This window comes from Saccopteryx leptura, chromosome 1 (assembly GCF_036850995.1).
Source record: "Saccopteryx leptura isolate mSacLep1 chromosome 1, mSacLep1_pri_phased_curated, whole genome shotgun sequence".
Classification (NCBI taxonomy): domain Eukaryota; kingdom Metazoa; phylum Chordata; class Mammalia; order Chiroptera; family Emballonuridae; genus Saccopteryx; species Saccopteryx leptura.
The window spans coordinates 175642560-175663030 of record NC_089503.1 but is presented as its reverse complement, the minus strand read 5'-3'; the positions used below and the strand labels follow the sequence as shown (position 1 = coordinate 175663030).

Here is a 20471-nt window from a genome sequence, read left to right as displayed (position 1 = left end):
GCACCGCCAGCTTCCCCAGCGGCCCGCGCACTGCGAGTGCGAGTTCCCAGCCACCGGTGCCCGGAGCACCCCATTCGCGCGCGTGCCCTGGGCGTCCCACAGGCCAGAGCGCCCCACTGGCCCACACACCCAGGGTGCCCCATTATCCCGCGTGCCTGGTGCGCCCCAGCCGCCAGCGGCGGGGCGAGCGGGAGAGGCGCCAGGGCTGTCTTCCTATTTGGGAGATTCTCTGCGTGGGCGGGGCACCTCACCCAGCCATTCAAGCTAACAATCAAGCGTTGGGGGAGGGGCGCGCGCAGGCAGCCTGAAATACCTTCGGGAGCACAGCTGCGGATCCAATCACTGAAATTAGCTTAACCCACGAAATCTGTGCACCCACGGGGCTCTAATTGATAAGATCTCTCTCAGTTCAGTGATCCAAGACAAGAGGCGTGATATTTTTTAGTGCCTCTCGCTAAAGGGGCGGGAGCAACTTCTGATTGACAGAGCCTCCATATTCAGGAATAAACGCTAACAAGAGGGACTTGGCAGATAATAAGATCTATAATACAATAGTCGCAAGCAGCGACTAGTGCCTCTTCTTCCCAGCCAAAACAGGCTACAAAGTGTGGAAAGCCTGGGTTGAGTGGTCCAACTGAATGCTAGGCACTAAACAGTCGCCTTGACAACAATTGACTCCCAGCCCCGCCTGATTACGCTGGAGGCTCTGACTGCCAGAGCCTTTCCCAAAGCCTTGCGCTGAGTGGGGATAGAGTGGGGATTTCCTAGCTCTTTGAGCCTCTTACTCCCCAGGCAGAAGCAGTAGCAGCCTTATAGCTGGATCACCAGGCTGCTAATTCAGGAAGGGGAGACTAGGAGAGAGACTCCAGGAAAGCAAATTCTCTCATTGTTGGACCCTGCAAACGCCAACAAGCCTTGACTACCAGCAAGACTAAAGCCAATTATGTGACACTGCCATAGAATCCCATCAACTGCAAATCCCTACCTAAGTGTGACACAGAGACAGAGCCTGGGGTACAGAGTCACCGATCAGGAAGAGGGAGAGAAAAGAAAAAGGAAGAAGTTAACCTCTCAAAATCAAGAAAAATCCACAGACTTTATAACTTGTTCCACTAATTTTTCATTGTTGTTTGTTTCTTCTATCTTATTGCCTTTATTATTATTATTTCTATTTTCTTCCACCTCGGTCCGTTTATTCTCTGCCCATCTTATGCTTCCCTTTTCTTGAACTACACTACCCATGAGTGTTACATTTTATTTCTTTTCTTCATCCTCACTCCCCTTTAAGGTTACACTCCAAAACACTTAACTCTCACTCTCTCCCCTTTTGTTTTTTTTGTTTTGCTTTATTTTGTTTTTTTCTCTTCCTTTTTTTCTTCCTTTGTTTTTCTCTTTTTCTTATTTTTTCCTTTCTATTCATTTCTTCTTTTCTCCTTTTACTTTTCCTCCCATTTAATCCTCAATCATGAACAAATTATTTAATTTGGGACTCAAGTTTTTTTTGGTGTTTTTTTTTTTCTCGCTTTTGTTTTTTTTTTGTTTGTTTGTTTATTTCTGTGGCATTTTGGGTACTTTTTACGTTGCTTTTTAACTCACTAGCATTCCTCCCAACCCAAGGTCTCCATTGTATTTAGTCTTCGCTCCACTTATTACAACAGATTTTTACTTTTTATTTTTATTTTTTTTTCTTTATTATTCTTTTTTTCCCCCTTTTTTTCTGGTTCCCTCTTATCCCTCTCATTATATCTCTTAGTCGACCATCACTTACAAGCAAATCATCTTATGCTTGTCTAAGATTTTCTCCTTTTTTTTTTTTTTTTTTTTTTGCATTTAGTAGGTCCCTACTCCCTTTTTTTGCCCCTTGAACTCTTCACCCCAAATCAGGCCCTCCGTTATAGGCAGTTTTTGTTCCATTTAGCATAATATAATTCACAGGTCATCACGATATTTCCCTGAGGAGGGGAGAGGAGGGGAAGAGAAAAAAGAAAAAAAGGGGGAAATAATAAATTATTACTGTTTTTTTTTTTTGTGGGGTGTTTTACCTTTTTTTTTTTTTTTTTTTTTTTTTTTTTTTTTACTTTTTACTCTTTATTAATTCTAATTAGTGCTATCAACAAGACCACCCTCAGATGCCAATAAGAAAGAGGAAATTGAATATTATGGATACAAAAGATAGAGAGGTAACACAAATAGATGTGGAAAAATCTATGGAGAAAAGATTTAACATATTGGAAGCCTTGGAGCTAAATGACAGAATTTAAAATAGAAATCTTAAAAATACTCAGAGATATACAAGAAAACACAGAAAGGCAATTTAGGGAGATCAGAAAACAACTCAATGAACACAAAGAATATATTACCAAGGAAATTGAAACTATAAAACCAAATCAAACAGAAATGAAAAACTCAATTCACGAGCTGAAAAACGAGGTAACAAGCTTAGCTAACAGAACAGCCCAGATAGAAGATAGGATTAGTGAAATAGAAGACAAGCAACTTGAGGCACAACAGAGAGAAGAAGAAAGAGACTCAAAAATAATAAAAAACAAGAAAACCCTATAGGAATTGTCTGACCCCATCAGAAAGAATAACATAAGAATAATAGGTATATCAGAAGGAGAAGAGAAAGAAAATGGAATGGAGAATATACTCAAACAAATAATAGACGAGAACTTCCCAAGCCTGTGGAAAGAACTAAAGCCTCAAATTCAAGAAGCAAACAGAACACCGAGTTTTCTTAACCCCAACAAACCCACTCCAAGGCACATCATAATGAAGATGACACAAACCAATGACAAAGAAAAAATTCTCAAGGCAGCCAGGGAAAAGAAGAGTACCACATATAAAGGAAGGCCTATTAGATTATCATCAGATTTCTCAGCAGAAACTCTACAAGCTAGAAGAGAGTGGACCCCAATATTTAAAGCCCTGAAAGAGAGGAACTTTCAGCCAAGAATACTATACCCATCAAAGCTATCCTTCAAGTACAAAGGAGATATAAAAACATTCACAAATACAGAAAAGATGAGAGAATTTATCAGCAGAAAGCCCCCACTCCAGGAAATACAAAAGGGGGTTTTCCAACCAGATTCAAAGAACAAAAGAAAACAAAACCACAAGTAACAGCTCCACCAAGAACACAATAAAACCAAACTTAAACTGTGACAACAAAAGAAAAAAAAGGGGGGGAGAGGATGGAGATTAACAGTAGCAAAGGACAATGAAGTGCAGAAATACTCATAAGATAGGGTACTACAATGAATATGGTAGGTACCCTTTTCATTACTTAATGGTAACCACTCTTGAAAAAACCACCACAAAAACACTTGACTTAAAAAAGGTAGCAACAGAGGAAAGAAGAATGGAATACAAACAAACAAAAACAAATGACAGAAAAACAAAAGAGAAGAATCAAACAAGATACAAAACTAACAGAAAGCAATTTATAAAATGGCAGTAGGGAACCCACAAGTGTCAATAACTACACTAAATGTAAATGGATTAAACTTACCAATAAAAAGACACAGAGTAGGAGAATGGATTAAAAAAGAAAATCCAACTATATGCTGCCTACAAGAAACACATCTAAGCAACAAGGATAAAAACAAATTCAAAGTGAAAGGCTGGAAAACAATACTCCAAGCAAACAACACCCAAAAAAAAGCAGGTGTAGCAATACTCATATCTGATAATGCTGACTACAAGACAGAAAAAGTACTCAGAGACAAAAATGGTCATTTCATAATGATTAAGGGGACACTGAATCAAGAAGACATAACAATCCTTAATATATATGCACCAAACCAAGGAGCACCAAAATATATAAGACAGCTACTTATTGACCTTAAAACAAAAACTGACAAAAATACAATCATACTTGGAGACCTCAATATACCGCTGACGGCTCTAGATCGGTCATCCAAACAGAGAATCAATAAAGATATAGTGGCCTTAAACGAAATACTAGAACACCTGGATATGATAGACATCTATAGGACACTTCATCCCAAAGTGACAGAGTATACATTTTTCTCTAGTGTACATGGAACATTCTCAAGAATTGACCATATGTTGGGCCACAAAGACAATATCAGCAAATTTAGAAAAATTGAAATTGTACCAAGCATATTCTCTGATCATAAAGCCTTGAAACTAGAATTCAACTGCAAAAAAGAGGGGGGAAAACCCACAAAAATGTGGAAACTAAACCACATACTTCTAAAAAATGAATGGGTCAAAGAAGAAATAAGCGCAGAGATCAAAAGATATATACAGACAAATGAAAATGAAAATACGACATATCAGAATCTCTGGGATGCAGCAAAAGCAGTAATAAGAGGAAAGTTCATATCACTTCAGGCCTATACGAACAAACAAGAGAGAGCCGAAGTAAACCACTTAACTTCACACCTTAAGGAACTAGAAAAAGAAGAACAAAGACAACCCAAAACCAGCCGAAGAAAGGAGATAATAAAAATCAGAGCAGAAATAAATGAAATAGAGAACAGAAAAACTATAGAAAAAATCAATAAAACAAGGATCTGGTTCTTTGAAAGATCAACAAAATTGACAAACCGTTGGCAAGACTCACCAAGGAAAAAAGGCACAGGACTCAAATAAATAAAATCCAAAATGAAAGAGGAGAGATCACCACAGACATCATAGATATACAAAGAATTATTGTAGAATACTATGAAAAACTATATGCCACCAAATACAACAATCTAGAAGAAATGGATAAATTCCTAGAACAATACAACTTTCCTAGACTGAGTCATGAAGAAGCAGAAAGCCTAAACAGACCAATCAGCAGGGAGGAAATAGAAAAAACTATTAAAAACCTCCCCAAAAATAAAAGTCCAGGCCCAGACGGTTATACTAATGAATTCTATCAAACATTCAAAGAAGACTTGGTTCCTATTCTACACAAAGTCTTCCAAAAAATTGAAGAAGAAGCAATACTTCCAAACACATTTTATGAGGCCAACATAACCCTCATACCAAAACCTGGCAAGGATGGCACAAAGAAAGAAAACTACAGACCAATATCTCTAATGAATACAGATGATAAAATACTAAACAAAATACTGGCAAACCGAATACAACAACATATTAAAAAAATAATACATCATGATCAAGTGGGATTCATCCCAGAATCTCAAGGATGGTTCAACATACGTAAAACGGTTAATGTAATACACCATATCAACAAAACAAAAACCAAAAACCACATGATCTTATCAATAGATGCAGAAAAGGCATTCGATAAAATACAACACAATTTTATGTTTAAGACTCTCAACAAAATGGGTATAGAAGGAAAATATCTCAACATGATAAAGGCCATATATGATAAACCATCAGCCAACATCATATTAAATGGCATAAAACTGAGGACTTTCTACCTTAAATCAGGAACAAGACAGGGTTGTCCACTCTCTCCACTCTTATTTAACGTGGTGCTAGAAGTTCTGGCCAGAGCAATCAGACAAGACAAAGAAATAAAAGGCATCCATATCGGAAAAGAAGAAGTAAAGGTATCACTTTTTGCTGATGATATGATCCTATACATCGAAAACCCGAAGGACTCCACAAAAAGATTATTAGAAACAATAAACCAATACAGTAAGGTCGCAGGATACAAAATTAACATACAAAAGTCCATAGCCTTTCTATATGCCAACAATGAAATATTAGAAAACGAACTCAAAAAAATAATCCCCTTCACGATTGCAACAAAAAAAATAAAATACCTAGGAATAAACATAACAAAGAATGTAAAGGACCTATATAACGAAAACTACAAGGCATTATTAAGAGAAATAGAAAAAGACACAATGAGATGGAAAAATATTCCTTGTTCTTGGATAGGAAGAATAAATATAATTAAAATGGCCATATTACCCAAAGCAATATATAAATTTAATGCAATTCCCATCAAAATTCCTATGACATTTTTTAAAGAAATGGAACAAAAAATCATCAGATTTATATGGAACTATAAAAAACCCCGAATAGCCAAAGCAATCCTAAGGAAAAAGAATGAAGCTGGGGGCATTACAATACCTGACTTTAAACTATATTATAGAGCCACGATAATCAAAACAGCATGGTATTGGCAGAAAAATAGACACTCAGACCAATGGAACAGAATAGAAAGCCCAGAAATAAAACCACATATATATGGTCAAATAATCTTTGACAAAGGGGCCAACAACACACAATGGAGAAAAGAAAGCCTCTTCAACAAATGGTGTTGGGAAAACTGGAAAGCCACATGCAAAAGAATGAAACTCGACTACAGCCTGTCCCCGTGTACTAAAATTAATTCAAAATGGATCAAAGACCTAAATATAAGACCTGAAACAATAAGTACATAGAAGAAGACATAGGTACTAAACTCATGGACCTGGGTTTTAAAGAACATTTTATGAACTTGACTCCAACGGCAAGAGAAGTGAAGGCAAAGATAAATGAATGGGACTACATCAGACTAAAAAGTTTTTGCTCAGCAAGAGAAACTGATATCAAAATAAACAGACAGCCAACTAAATGGGAAATGATATTTTCAAACAACAGCTCAGATAAGGGCCTAATATCCAAAATTTACAAAGAACTCATAAAACTCAACAACAAACAAACAATCCAATAAAAAAATGGGAAGAGGACATGAACAGACACTTCTCCCAGGAAGAGATACAAATGGCCAACAGATATATGAAAAGATGCTCATCTTCATTAGTTATTAGAGAAATGCAAATCAAAACTACAATGAGATACCACCTCACCCCTGTTAGATTAGCTATTATCAACAAGACGGGTAATAGCAAATGTTGGAGAGGCTGCGGAGAAAAGGGAACTCTCATCCACTGTTGGTGGGACTGTAAAGTAGTACAACCATTATGGAGGAAAGTATGGTGGTTCCTCAAAAAAACTGCAAATAGAACTACCTTATGACCCAGCAATCCCTCTACTGGGTATATACCCCAAAACCTCAGAAACATTGATACGTAAAGACACATGTAGCCCCATGTTCATTGCAGCACTGTTCACAGTGGCCAAGACATGGAAACAACCAAAAAGCCCTTCAATAGAAGACAGGATAAAGAAGATGTGGCACATATACACTATGGAATACTACTCAGCCATAAGAAATGATGACATCAGATCATTTACAGCAAAATGGTGGGATCTTGATAACACTATATGGAGTGAAATAAGTAAATCAGAAAAAAACAAGAACTACATGATTCCATACATTGATGGAACACAAAAACGAGACTAAGAGACATGGACAAGAGTGTGGTGGTTACCAGGGGTGGGGGGAGGGAGGACATAGGAGGGAGGGAGGGAGAGAATTAGGGGGAGGGGGAGGGGCACAGAGAACTAGATAGAGGGTGACGGAGGACAATGTGACTATGGGCGAGGGGTATGCAACATAATTTAATGACAAGATAACCTAGACATGTTTTCTTTGAATATATGTACCCTGATTTATTAATGTCATCCCATTAACATTAATAAAAATTTATTTAAAAAAATAATAATAATCAATAGCTGCTTGAAAAAACTGGGCTAAAAAAAGAGTAATTTCTACACCAGTTATGCGTACAGCCACCCTGGTCCTGACAAATGGAATACTAATTTTTAATAGGTTATGTTTCTATTGAAAAGGTTGCATTTTCCCAGGAGTGATTTGAAGACTATGTCATGATGCATGGGTTTTTAATTGGTAAAATGGTGAAGCAGAGCCTATCAATTATTCAAAATAAAGATTTTTAGCACTGGTACTAAAACAGTTTTAAATAGCTTAATCATTGTATCAGCACAAAAAGTGCCTGATTTTTTATTGAATATTAGTGGTCCTGATGGAAATTCTGACATTGGGTAGGTGAACCTGTCCTCTCTTGTCAGAGCGTATATTCTGGGTCAGATACATCTCAATTCTGACTCTCAGGTTATATCACTGACTGTGGCCCTCAGCGTCCAGTCAATCAGTTCTACCCCTTGCGATGTCTGTCCAGAGCTGGGTGGTCCCAGACATGGCCCAGAAGAATACTTTCCAACCTAGCTGTACTTTATTTTTTCACAGAGACAGAGAGAGAGAGAGAGGGACAGATAGGGGCAGATAGGAAGGGAGTGAAATTAGAAGCATCAATTCTTTGTTGTGGCAGCTTAGTTGTTCATTGATTACTTTCTCATATGTGCCTTGACTGGAGGGCTACAGCAGACCAAGTGACCCCTTACTCAAGCCACCAACATTGGGCTCAAGCCAGCCACCATGGGTTCATGTCTATGATCCCATGCTCAACCCAGCAACCTTATGTTCAAGCTGGGGAACCCGTGCTCAAGCCAGCGACCAGGAAGTTTCAAACCTGGGTCCTCCACGTCCCAGTCTGATGCTCTATCCACTGTGCCACCGCCTGGTCAGGGGCACCTAGCTGTACTTTAGATTCACTTGAGGAGCTGTGAATATATTGATGACTGGGCTCTAACATCAGAAATTCAGATTGATTTGGTCTAGAGTGGTCCCAAATAATTATTTATGAAAAGCCACCTAGGTGATTCTAGTGGGCAGCCTATTAACCACTAGCCTAGAGTTTGGCCACAGAGTAGCTAGATATTTGTTTTAAAAATTCATCCAAGATGGCAATGTAGGAGACTGCAGCCTCCACTGCCATGATCCTACGGTAAGATCTAGCAGCCAAAATACTGCACACCTATGCCAGGTCCCAGCAGCTACCAGTGCACCTACCCTTGGCATGGCCCTTGCTTCCTGCCCTGGCCTTCATCACTATGTGGGTGTCTCCCGCAGGCCCCTGCCACTACACAGGCACCTGAAGATGCCCCAACAGGCACGTGAGTGCATAGCACCAGTTCTGGCCACCACTGTTGCCTGCCTTGGTCCCTAGCCACTGGACCTGGGACCACTGCTGATGACCGCAACAGTCCTTGGAGCCCCTGTGGACCCCCTATAATACTTTCCAATGATCACACAGTTGTCAATGCTATGGTCCTCACAAGCCTGAGCTGAGAGACATCACACCCCTTACAGGACCTGGTGCTCCAACACAGCCCTGCATTTGGCATCCTGCACCACTAGACCCAGAGTCACAAGACATTCCAGCATGTCCCACCCACAGGCACGAGTCTTCCCTTATTAGAGTCAATCCATAAAGTCTAGAGGAGACGATTGCTTCTTTAAAAGCAGACACCTATGCAAGGCTACAGGGATCACAAAAATCAGGGATAGGTAACTCCACTGAAGGAGTATAGTACACTTCCCATCACTAGCCCCAAAGAAATGGAAATCCAAGAATTTTCCAATAAGTAATTCAAAATAATTGTACCAAAGATGCTCAGAGAGCTACAAGAATATACCAATAAATAATTTAACAGTATCAGGAAAACAACACAAACAATGAGATGCTCAAAAAGGAAACAGAAAACAAAGAACCAAAAGAAATTTGAAGCTAAAGAATAAATGAGAATAAAGAATTCAGCAGAATGCTTCAACAACAGACTTCAAGCAGAAGAAAAGAATAACTAATCTTCAAGATAGATCAACTGAAATTATCCAATCAGAAGGCGAAAAAGGTGAAGGATTAGGGAGTACAAATTGGCAGTTAGAAAACAGCCATGGGATGTAAAGTACAGCACAGGAATACAGTCAGTAACTATGTAAGGTGCCCACGTGGGTACCAGACCTATGGGGGGGTCACTTCATAAGTTAATACAAATGTCTGACCACTATCCTGTAGACCTAAAACTAATATAATATTGAATGCCAACTGTAATTGAAAAATATAAAAATTTTAAAAAGAAATTATTCAATCAGAGGAGAAAAAAAATGGAATGAAATAGAGTGGAGAAAGCCTATGTAATCTATGGAATACCAACAAGAGTATCAATCTGTGAATTACTGTGCTTTCAGAAGGAAGGCAGGGGAAGAAGGGAGCAGAAAATGCACCTTAAAAAAAATGGCTGCAAACCACAAAAGACCACAAATAGCAAAAGGTATCCTGCTATCTGGTATCAAACTATATTACAAGGCTAGAGTAATAAAAACAACACAGTAATGGCATAAAAATAGACACATAAATCAATGGAGCAGAGAGCCCAGAAATAAATCCATGCCTGTATGGTCAACTAATCTATGACAAATGAGACAAAAATATACCATGGGGTAAAGACAGTCTCTTCAATAAACAGTGTTGCAAAAACTAGACAGATACAAAAAAAAAGAAAAAAAAAACTAGATCACTTTCTTACATCATATGCAAGAATAAGCACGGAATGGATTAAAAACTTGCACGCAAGACCTGAAATCATAAAACTCTTAGAAGAAAACACAGTAAACTCTGAGACATTGCTCTTAGCAATGTTTTTCTGGATCGTCTCCCCAGGCAAGGGAAACAAAGTAAAAATAAACAAATGGGACTACATCAAACTAAAAAGTGTCAGCACAGCAAAGGAAATCACAAACAAAACAAAAAGACAATCTACCGATTTCAACAACAGGATTGGCAGTAGGTTTAATAAATTCTTTTCAGAAATTGATTTAAATGGAAATCCTTTAACAGATATTTAGGACCAGATCCTGGTTATGCCGAATGGGAAAAAGTAGGATGACTGTCGTATTTTACCACTATCTTAGTGGTCTAGGTTTGTTAATACCTTTTTGATTTATGCTATCCTTGGCCAAAATGTTCCAGAGTCTGTCTACATATGACTGGGCTTAGGGAGGTTAGGAGAACTGTGAGGAATAGAATAAGGAATAAGAGGCATTATTTCATTGACATAAAATAACTGTACTTTGTCTTCCTATCAACAGGCTTTGAAGTCATTGCTACCCAGTATCATCCATCAAAGGTTCAATTCAGAGAAACAATATCTGAAAATTCGTTGAGGGAGACTCAGTCCACTTATTCCTTCAGAGAGCCTCAGATAACCTTCTGTATTCAGCCAAACTAGCAAGAGAGGCAGCAAGTCCATGACCAGGTGATGGCACTCCTGTCCCTTTCTGAACTGCACTCGAGAATTCTGTTCTGTGTGTTGTCATTCCCTACGTAGGCGAGCTACATAAACCAACCCTATGAAACGAGTCATAGCCTATTGGATAAGAATGCTCTGAGGACATTGTTCATTGTGTTATTGAATCCTTTTTATACAAGCAGTAGGGAAGTTTTATCACATCCAGTTACATTTTTCCTGAGCCATGGGTTTTTGTTTTAGGAATCTGAACTTGTAACAAATCACGTTTCCTTTCATATGTCACCTCAAGTCATACATGAAACATATCGGAAATATATATGTCAATATCCACATGGATGATTTATACAAGCGCACATATATCTTTATATACACGTATATTTGCATTCTATACAGCACCTGGAAAAATTCCTGTACTAAGCCTAGTAAATGCACAGTACTAGTTAGTTGGCTAATTAACCACCTTGGTCCCTCTACCTGCCCATTTACAATACTATTTCCTGGGATACAATGGGGAGCATTTGCTTTAGTCAGAACATAAGAACTGATGAGATTAAGAGGATATAATAAAAAATTACCTTTAAAATTGTACTTTTTATTTCTGAAATAGCTTTATCTCTGATATCCTGAAGTTGTTTCAATGCGTGGGTAGCTTGCTGGAGCTGTTCTTCACAAAATTCATCTAGAGAATATGTTCGAGACCTATCCAGCTAATTAAATGATATTAAGTAAGAAATGTTAACTATTCAAATTGACTACCCAAGGGAATAATGTTTTCAGCTATTTTAGAACATTAGTCATCCAATAGGGATAATTTATTTATAGGTCCTTTGATTCAAAACCTCTTTTGTTTTGAATTGTTTCTATACACCAATGCTGGCTTATAGTAGTACACTTTTACCCACCCTGACAAGGCATATGGCAGACGGATTATCTTCATGTTCATTATCATTTTTGAGATTGACTGCATCTTCACAAAGTCCCTTTATGTAAAGCAAACAGCTCTGAAATAATTCATCAGCCCAAAACAAATGGTGGTACAAAAATGACCTGGAAGTTAAAAAGATTTCCAGAATTATCTATCCTTCAAAGTGAACGAAGTTAATTTAGAGATAGTTAGTGTAATCTGTTTCGTATGCCTATAGTTAATATGTATTACATATATCACATTTTAAATAACATTGATAAAGATTAGTAAGCATTACATGTTTTGTTTGGCCAATACGATTGAAGGCAAGGTTTTGGTATTGGGTGTGTCGAGTAAGAACAAAATGGGAGAGGGAAACAAGTGATGGTGTTATTCTGTTATGTCACTGGGTTCTAGTAATTCTGAAATAGTGGGCAGTGATAGCCAAACAAATCATATTTCCCATATTCATCAAATTTAAATAAATTTCCTCAATTTACTTTTTCCCCAGTTACAGGGGAAGGAAATAAACTACATTAGGAACCATTTGGAGAATGGGTCTTAAATCCTCTAACCTTTATATACATCCTAAAATAGGAAAGATAGGCCCCTTTGTCTCTTTTTACTGGTCTGATCATGGTCACCTCACTTCTAACGACACTGGAATTAACAGGAGGAGAGAATTGGAGGAGCAGCAGCAGAGTGGAAGTGATAAGGTAAATGGTCAAAGAGTGGCACATTCTCATCATGGACTGCTACTCAGCAATAAAAAAGGAACAATTTCTACCTGCGGCAATCTGGCTGGCTCTCCAGAGAGCTATGGTAAGTGAAAAGAGTCAAGCCTGAAGCTTACGTACTATATGATTCCATTTACACAACATTCTTGGAAAGACAAATTACAGAAACGGAGAACACGTTAGTTCTTGGCATAGGATAAGGAGCGGGTGTGGAAGGGAGGAGAGTGGGGCTGTAGAAGGGCAGCAGGAGGGGTCCCACGGTGACAGCCATGTTGTGGGGTCTCGGTTACATCAATGTCACTGTCCTGCTCCTCATATTTTACTGTAGGTCTGCAAGATGTCACCACTGAGGGAAATGGGTAAAGCGTGCATGCCATCTCTTCCTATAATTTCTTACAACTGCCTTCCTATCACAATCATTTCAAAATAAAAAGTTTAACAGCAACTCTTGGCGACTGGATAGACTACAAAATAGAATTACCGTTTATTTCCCCATTTATAAGACATTGCCATGTATAAGACACACCGAAATTTGAAAAAAAAATGTATTACATAAAGTTATTGACTTAAGTTTTATTCATCATAAAATTCAGCCAACTCCTCATCACTGTCAAATGCAAGTAAAAAAATCTACAACTACTGTGTAAGACGCACCCAGTTTTTAGATCTCAAATTTTTCAAAAAAGGGTGAATCTTATATAAGGGGAAATACGGTAATGTTTTCTATCTTGGATTACTTAATCATTCCCCTTTTTGAAAGCAAAACGTTAGATCAAGAGGCCAAAGAAAGTCATCCTAGGTTCTTCATTACACTGTGATTTCCTCTCAGCACAGAATGGTACACTGGGAAATATATTCAGTATTTATTTTATATAAGGTCTACTGGAAAGTTCTGTTCATTTTTGGAATAAAACAAAATATAAATTTTTCTTACCGTCAATAAACTTTATTAAATAATATAATTGCCATTATTATTAATGATGTCTTGCCAGCATGAGGGCAATTTGTATATCCCATTTTTGAAAAATGTTTTATCTTTTGATGCGAAAAACTGAACTAGTGCTTGTTTGATATCTTCTTCATTTTTGAATTTTTTGCCCTTCAAAAAATTTTGTAAGGTTCTCTCAAAGAATTAAGTTTATAGGGCGCTGGAGTAGGCGGACGTACAAACATCTACCACCCAGAACCAAAGTGGATTACAAACTAATTTTATGAACTATCATCTGGAAAAACCAACTTTGGACTAAACTAAGAGGACTCTTCAACCAAGGAACACTGAAGAAGCCACACCGAGACTGGTAGGAAAAGCGGAAATGCGGAGAGGGCTGCCCAGCTCCCCGGAGCGAACGGCAGCAGGGAGAGACTTGTGTGGCGGGAAGTGAGTTTAGCAGAGGGGAAAGGGCTGAGCCCCAGGAACAAAGCCCCAGCCTGCAGCCCCAGAGCCCAGAAAAGGCGTAAGGACAGTATTTAGCTGGAAACAAGTCAGGATACTGTTTGTGAGAAAAAGTCTGATTTCTCAGACCCAGGATCCTTCTTAAAGGGACCGCGCAGAACATCTCTCTCACAACCACTCACCCGGGGCTCCTGGGGAGGGGGGGGGAGGACAGGACCAGAGTAACAGGGAGAGAGTGTAATCTGGGAATCTGGGAGGCACAGGGAGAAACATTTTGGGAGATAGCCACCCTAACCCCTGGGACGAGTCACTCCCCAAAGCTGAAGGGAATGTTTCCCCCGGAAACAGCAATACCAGCAAAGGGAAGCAGGACACCAGCCAAACAAGCTCCCCCGCGGCATTCAGAGCAGAGTCGCATAGAAGGAGGGAGCTTTTGGGTCTACAGTAGTGAGTCTTAGGGTCCGAGCGCCCCCACCCACGTGGCTGAGGGCGCACCGGAGGGCGGGCGGCAGCGGGAGACAAAAGCGCGGTTCTGCTGACAGGGGCGGAAGCTGGCTGGCCACCACTGGGCTCAGGTGTGAGCTCAATCTTGTCCGGCTGGGGAGAAGGGGACGTGCAAAAGCGGTCAAGCTCAGCTGCCAGCAGCCTGTAATCCAGCCTCCAGGAGAAGGGTGGGAACCCCGGAAAGGGTGGAGACCAGCCCCTGAGCAAGGGCAGAGGAGCACATCCTTGTCCCGCCTGTGCAACCCAGGCTTGCGGTCTGACTTGGTAGCCGGCTCCTCCCACGAAGGTGGAGCCAAAAGCCCAGAAGAGGCGGAGTTCCGCTACTGAGCTGAGCTTGGGCACGCAGTCCTGCCCGGCGGAAGAGCCAAGGCTAGCAGCCATTCCTGGAGTGGGCTCCTCCTGCAAGGGCAGGGCGAAAGCCCGGAAACAGGAGGAGACCCACAGCTGAGCAAAGGTGCTCGCCAGTGCCCTCAGGACCGAGCATAACATCACAAATGGGGGCGGGGCATAGCCCAAGGCCACCAATGCTTGTGCACCCGAGCACGTGATCACAGCCACTCCCGTGAAGAGAAAATGCGGAGGCAGAGAAATACAACACAAATAAACCAAGAGAAATCCCCAGAAAAGGACCTAAGTGAATCAGATATAATCAAATTACCAGATGCAGAGTTTAAAATAACGATTGTTAGGATGCTCAAAGATATTAGAACAACCATAGATGACCATTACGAAAACCTAAATAAAGAGATAGCAAATATAAAAAAGGACATTGAAATAATAAAAAAGAATCAGACAGAAATGACAAATACAATATCTGAAATAAAGAATACAATGGAAGGAATTAAAAGCAGGATGGATGAAGCAGAGAACTGAATCAGTGAGTTAGAGGACACAATAAATAAAGGCATGGAAGCAGAGCAGAAAAAAGAAAAGAGACTCAAAAAGTCTGAGGAAACTCTAAGAGAGCTCTGTGACAACATGAAGAGAAATAACATCCGCATCATTGGGGTTCCTGAAGAAGAAGAGAAAGAACAAGGGATAGAGACTTTGTTCAAACATATTATAGCGGAAAACTTCTCCCAATTAAGGCAGGAAAACATTTCACATGTTCAGGAAGCACAGAGAACTCCATTAAAGAGAAACCCAAAGAAACCAACACCAAGACACATCATAATTAAAATACCAAAGCTAAATGATAAAGAGAAAATATTAAAAGCTGCTAGAGAAAAAAAGACTATCACCTACAAAGGAGCCCCCATAAGGATGACTTCTGACTTCTCAACAGAAACACTTGAGGCCAGAAGAGAATGGCAAGAAATATTCAAAGTAATGCAGAACAAGAACCTACAACCAAGACTACTTTATCCAGCAAGGCTATCATTTAAAATTGAAGGAGAAATAAAAAGCTTTACAGACAAAAAAACCTCAAGGAATTCCAGTGCCATGAGGACTTTTCCTGGATGTGGACTTTTCCTGGACTCCTGCTCCCTGTGACAGCTCCTAACAGACTGAACTGTGGTTGGGTTGCATTTTTCAGGAATTTGGCATGGTGATGGGGCGAACTTGGACTTGGTGAACATATTAAGGACACTACTCTTTTATTGATTCTTGCTGTATTGGCCAAGAGTTTGCTTAAAGGCTTTTAATCACTGTAAAAAAAAATAGAAGACTGGATAAAGAAGATGGGGCACATATACACCAGGGTATACTATTCAGCTAGAAGTAATGATGACATCGGATCACTTACAGCAGAATGGTGGAATCTTGATAACATTATGTGGAGTGAAATAAGTGAATCAGAAAAAAACAACTGCAGGATTCCATACATTGGTGGGACATAAAAACGAGACTAAGATATATGGACAGGCGTGGGGTGGTTACGGGGGGGGGGGGGGAGGGGAGGAGGGAGAGGGGAAGGGGTACAAAGAAAACTGGATAGAGGGTGACAAAGGTCGATCTTTCTTTGGGTGATGGGTATGCAACAGAACTAAATGACAGGATAACCTGGAAATGTTTTCTTTGAATATATGTACCCTGATTTATTGATGTCACCCCATTAAAATAAAAAATTTATTAAAAAAAAAAATTTGTAAGGACAAAAACAAGTGATAGAGAGTGCTAAGTCCAGGGAATATGGTGGATGCGACAGACATGCTTCTGTAGCATTTCTTCCTTGTTGAAATTCGTAAAAATTACAGTGGCGTAAATGAACTTTATCAGTAGCCATGGGTACGCTAATGCTTCACACATAAGACTAACGTGAATCAACTTTGTTTTAGTTAATTTGCTACGTCAGTATGTATACATTAAGTGATAAAAATAGAGAGGCACACATGCACCAAATAAACATGCTTACGTGTCGAAATTTGTGAAAGAAACAGGCAGAACTTTCCGGTAGACCTTATATATATATGTGTGTGTGTGCACGTGCGCACGCGCACATTTATATACACACAAATATATAACATGTTTAATATATAAAAATATTAGTCATCTTTTAAAAATTAGATGAATTAAATTTAATCCTAAAGGTGATGGAATATGACTTTCTAATCACTGAGTGAAAATTAGTTTATGTCTGCTTCCATAGTATATATTTAAAATAATGCTTCCTTCTTCAAATTTCTATAATATATTGCATATCAAGACTTACCTGCTTTTCTCTGTCTTAATTCTTTTAACATTCAATTTCCAAGTAACAAATGCTTTATTCATTCTGAAAAGAAAAATACTTTTTACATTCTATATTCACAAATTGCAATTATATAAAATAAATTTAATAAAGGCTTAGTAATGCTAGAAAATTTTCTAGGATATGTCATATCCATCCTGAGTTACCCAAAGCAAATAGTAAAGCACATCACTTTTCTCCCAAACAATCAGAATATAGAACAAAATGTAAATGTAAGTACAAGTCATTCCAATTCTCATAAATGTATTATCAATTTAGTTGCAACATTCCAATAAATATAAAAATTATAAAAATACATTCTTTTCCCTTATACAATTATTGGCTATGTTTAAAAGAGACTCATATTTCAAGTAGGGTCAAGACTCAATTTTCAGTGATAATGAAAAGGTACATTGATAGTGGTAAGTAAAAAATTAATATAATGTATGTCATTTTGATCATATTTAATATATATGCTTTTTTTTAAAAGATGCATTTGTAATTTAAAAAAACTCAAAGAACCTAAATGAAAAGGAATTGAAGTTTCCCGGGCATTCATCATCATCCTTGGCATTCACCTGAGAAACAGACGTGTTAGCTGTTTCTGCAGGGCTCCCTCAGCTTCCCAAAGTGCATTCTGCTGCCTGTTTCCTGCACTCGTGGAACTCAGTGCCACATCACAGTCTCTCTCAGTTGCATTTCCATCTTGATGAAAACACTCTTAAACAAACACTGAGTTGTGTTGTAATACTTATTTACCAAACTGAGATTCCTTATGCAGCTAAGAAGAGCCAGTGGGGAAGGGAAATTAATGGGAAGAGGAGTGCCCAAGTGGCTAGCCAACCAGCCTCTTAGTGACGCCATTGGCTGACTGTGAATTGAAAGAAGGAGCTATCCAAGTCGTTCAGAAAGAGCTGCAGGATGTCCTTCGAACAGGCATACCCAAGGCCTTAGAAATCAGAAATGCCTCAGATAAATCTAGTAACTTGACCTGAAAAATCAGGTTCCAAAGAGGCATTCTAAACAAGTTCCTAGCTCACTTTAATTTGGACTCATGGAGTCATGGTGCCTCAGGACTCTAGCAGAGCCCTGTAAACCCAGATGATTTCTAGGGGAACCCAATGACATTGCAGTGAGTGTCAGGCGCAGGCCACCAAACTAACACTCCAAAAAGTCTCAAGAGGGAAAAGGCTAATGACGATGCCCAAGTCACCCCTCCACTGTAACACAGCATCACCAGCTTTCATTAACTTCATATTTATCTTATTTTTATATTGGAAATGTTACTTGTTATGAGTGATTAAAAAAAACTTCATAAAATCCATTACAAATAAAATTTAAAGATCAAATAAAACTACAAGTTTTAACCTGGCTAAAATTGAACATATTTTTCTTTTTTTTTTTTTTTTTTTTTTTTTTTTTTTTTTTTTTTTTATTTTTTTTTTCTGAAGCTGGAAACAGGGAGAGACAGTCAGACAGACTCCCGCATGCGCCCGACCGGGATCCACCCGGCACGCCCACCAGGGGCGAAGCTCTGCCCACCAGGGGGCGATGCTCTGCCCATCCTGGGCGTCGCCATGTTGCGACCAGAGCCACTCTAGCGCCTGAGGCAGAGGCCACAGAGCCATCCCCAGCGCCCGGGCCATCTTTGCTCCAATGGAGCCTTGGCTGCGGGAGGGGAAGAGAGAGACAGAGAGGAAAGCGCGGCGGAGGGGTGGAGAAGCAAATGGGCGCTTCTCCTGTGTGCCCTGGCCGGGAATCGAACCCGGGTCCTCCGCACGCTAGGCCGACGCTCTACCGCTGAGCCAACCGGCCAGGGCTATTTTTCTTAACATGAATAAAGAAAAGGAATGATTTTCTCTGAAGCCAGATGTCATAGAAAAAGATGACTCTTGTCCCCATTCCAAGTAGGTTTCAAAGGTTTATTCGATGAAAATTATTTAGAGCAGAATGGACCCTGAGGATTTATTACAAGGCCAAGGATAACCGTGGAAAGTCCAACCGTGACTGAGTTCAAATAAATACAGACAATAATATTTTGGCTGACGGAAGTTGGTAACTTTTTTTTTCTTAAGTGAGAAGCGGGGAGGCAGAGAGACAGACTCCCGCATGTGCCCTGACTGGGATCTACCTGGTAAGCCCCCTATGGATAGTGCTCTGCCCATCTGGGGCTGTTGCTCTGTTGTTCAGCACCCAAGCTAAATATTTCAGCATCTGAGACGGAGGTCATGGAGCCATCCTCAGTGCCCAGGGCCAACTTGCTCCAACCAAGCCATGGCTGTGGGAGAGGGAAGAGAGAGAAAAGGGGCAGGGGAAGGGTGGAGAAGCAAATGGTCACTTCTCCTGTGTGTTGTGACCAGGAATCAAATCCAGGATATCCACATGCTGGGCTGACAATCTACCACTGAGCCAACCAGCCAGGGCCAAAGCTCTGATAATTCAAAATCAGAAACATCTAGCTTTCCTATGAGTGTCTCATTTACAGAGATGCAACTGTCATATATTTTCTGCAAAAGGAACCTTTCATAATTACACAATCATTCTGCATGTGACTTAGGTTCCAGACAATAACCAGCTACCCACCTCTTTGATACTTCAGTCACACCATTTCCACCTTTGAACACACACTAAACTTGTTCCTGCCTCAAAACTTTTGAACTTACTATATTCTGTCTGAAACTATTCCCTCTCAAGATCCCACAGGGATGTGTTTATCAGCCATCCTATTTAAAGTAGCAACACATACACCTGTTTAATTTCTGTCTTATCTACCTTTCTGGCTCTTATCACTACCTGAAATTCTTATTTACTTACATATTATCTATCTCCTTCTATCTAATATAAGTTCATAGGTACAGAGACCTAGTACATTTTGCACGTGGTTATTTCTCCAGGGCCCCTAACAGTGGGACAGAACGGGTACACAAATATTTGTTCAGTTACATGAATAATTTCTTGGCCACAAAATCCTTTCACTCCTGTTACAGAAAATTTTCTCTTAGTTATTGCAACTATTTACAATATTAAGTGTAACAACTTAAAATATTTCCCTCTTTCCCTAGTCCCCAGCAGATACCAGCAGACCACAAGAAAAGACAGACATTAGAAAGGAAATTAAAAAACTGTAAAACTAGATACAGACACTAAAAGAACATCAATCTGGGATTACTTTGTGAGGGATCAAAGAGTCTTGGGAATCCTGATGTGATGTTAGAGAAACTTATAACTAGACATATATACATTTTTTGACAGAGACAGAGAGAGGGA

At 39.5% G+C, this 20471-nt stretch overlaps 1 protein-coding gene across 1 annotated transcript in view; it reads right to left on the bottom strand.

Annotated features, from left to right (window-relative positions):
* Positions 1 to 20471, bottom strand: part of DNAH14 (dynein axonemal heavy chain 14) — a 227336-nt gene that overhangs the window by 194343 nt on the left and 12522 nt on the right. Inside the window, exons 7-9 of the mRNA XM_066360143.1 lie at positions 17187 to 17249; positions 11898 to 12042; positions 11571 to 11702 (exon numbers count right to left, since the gene is read on the bottom strand). Coding sequence (XP_066216240.1) covers positions 11571 to 11702; positions 11898 to 12042; positions 17187 to 17249 — 340 coding nt within the window. The remainder of the gene's footprint in view (positions 1 to 11570; positions 11703 to 11897; positions 12043 to 17186; positions 17250 to 20471) is intronic.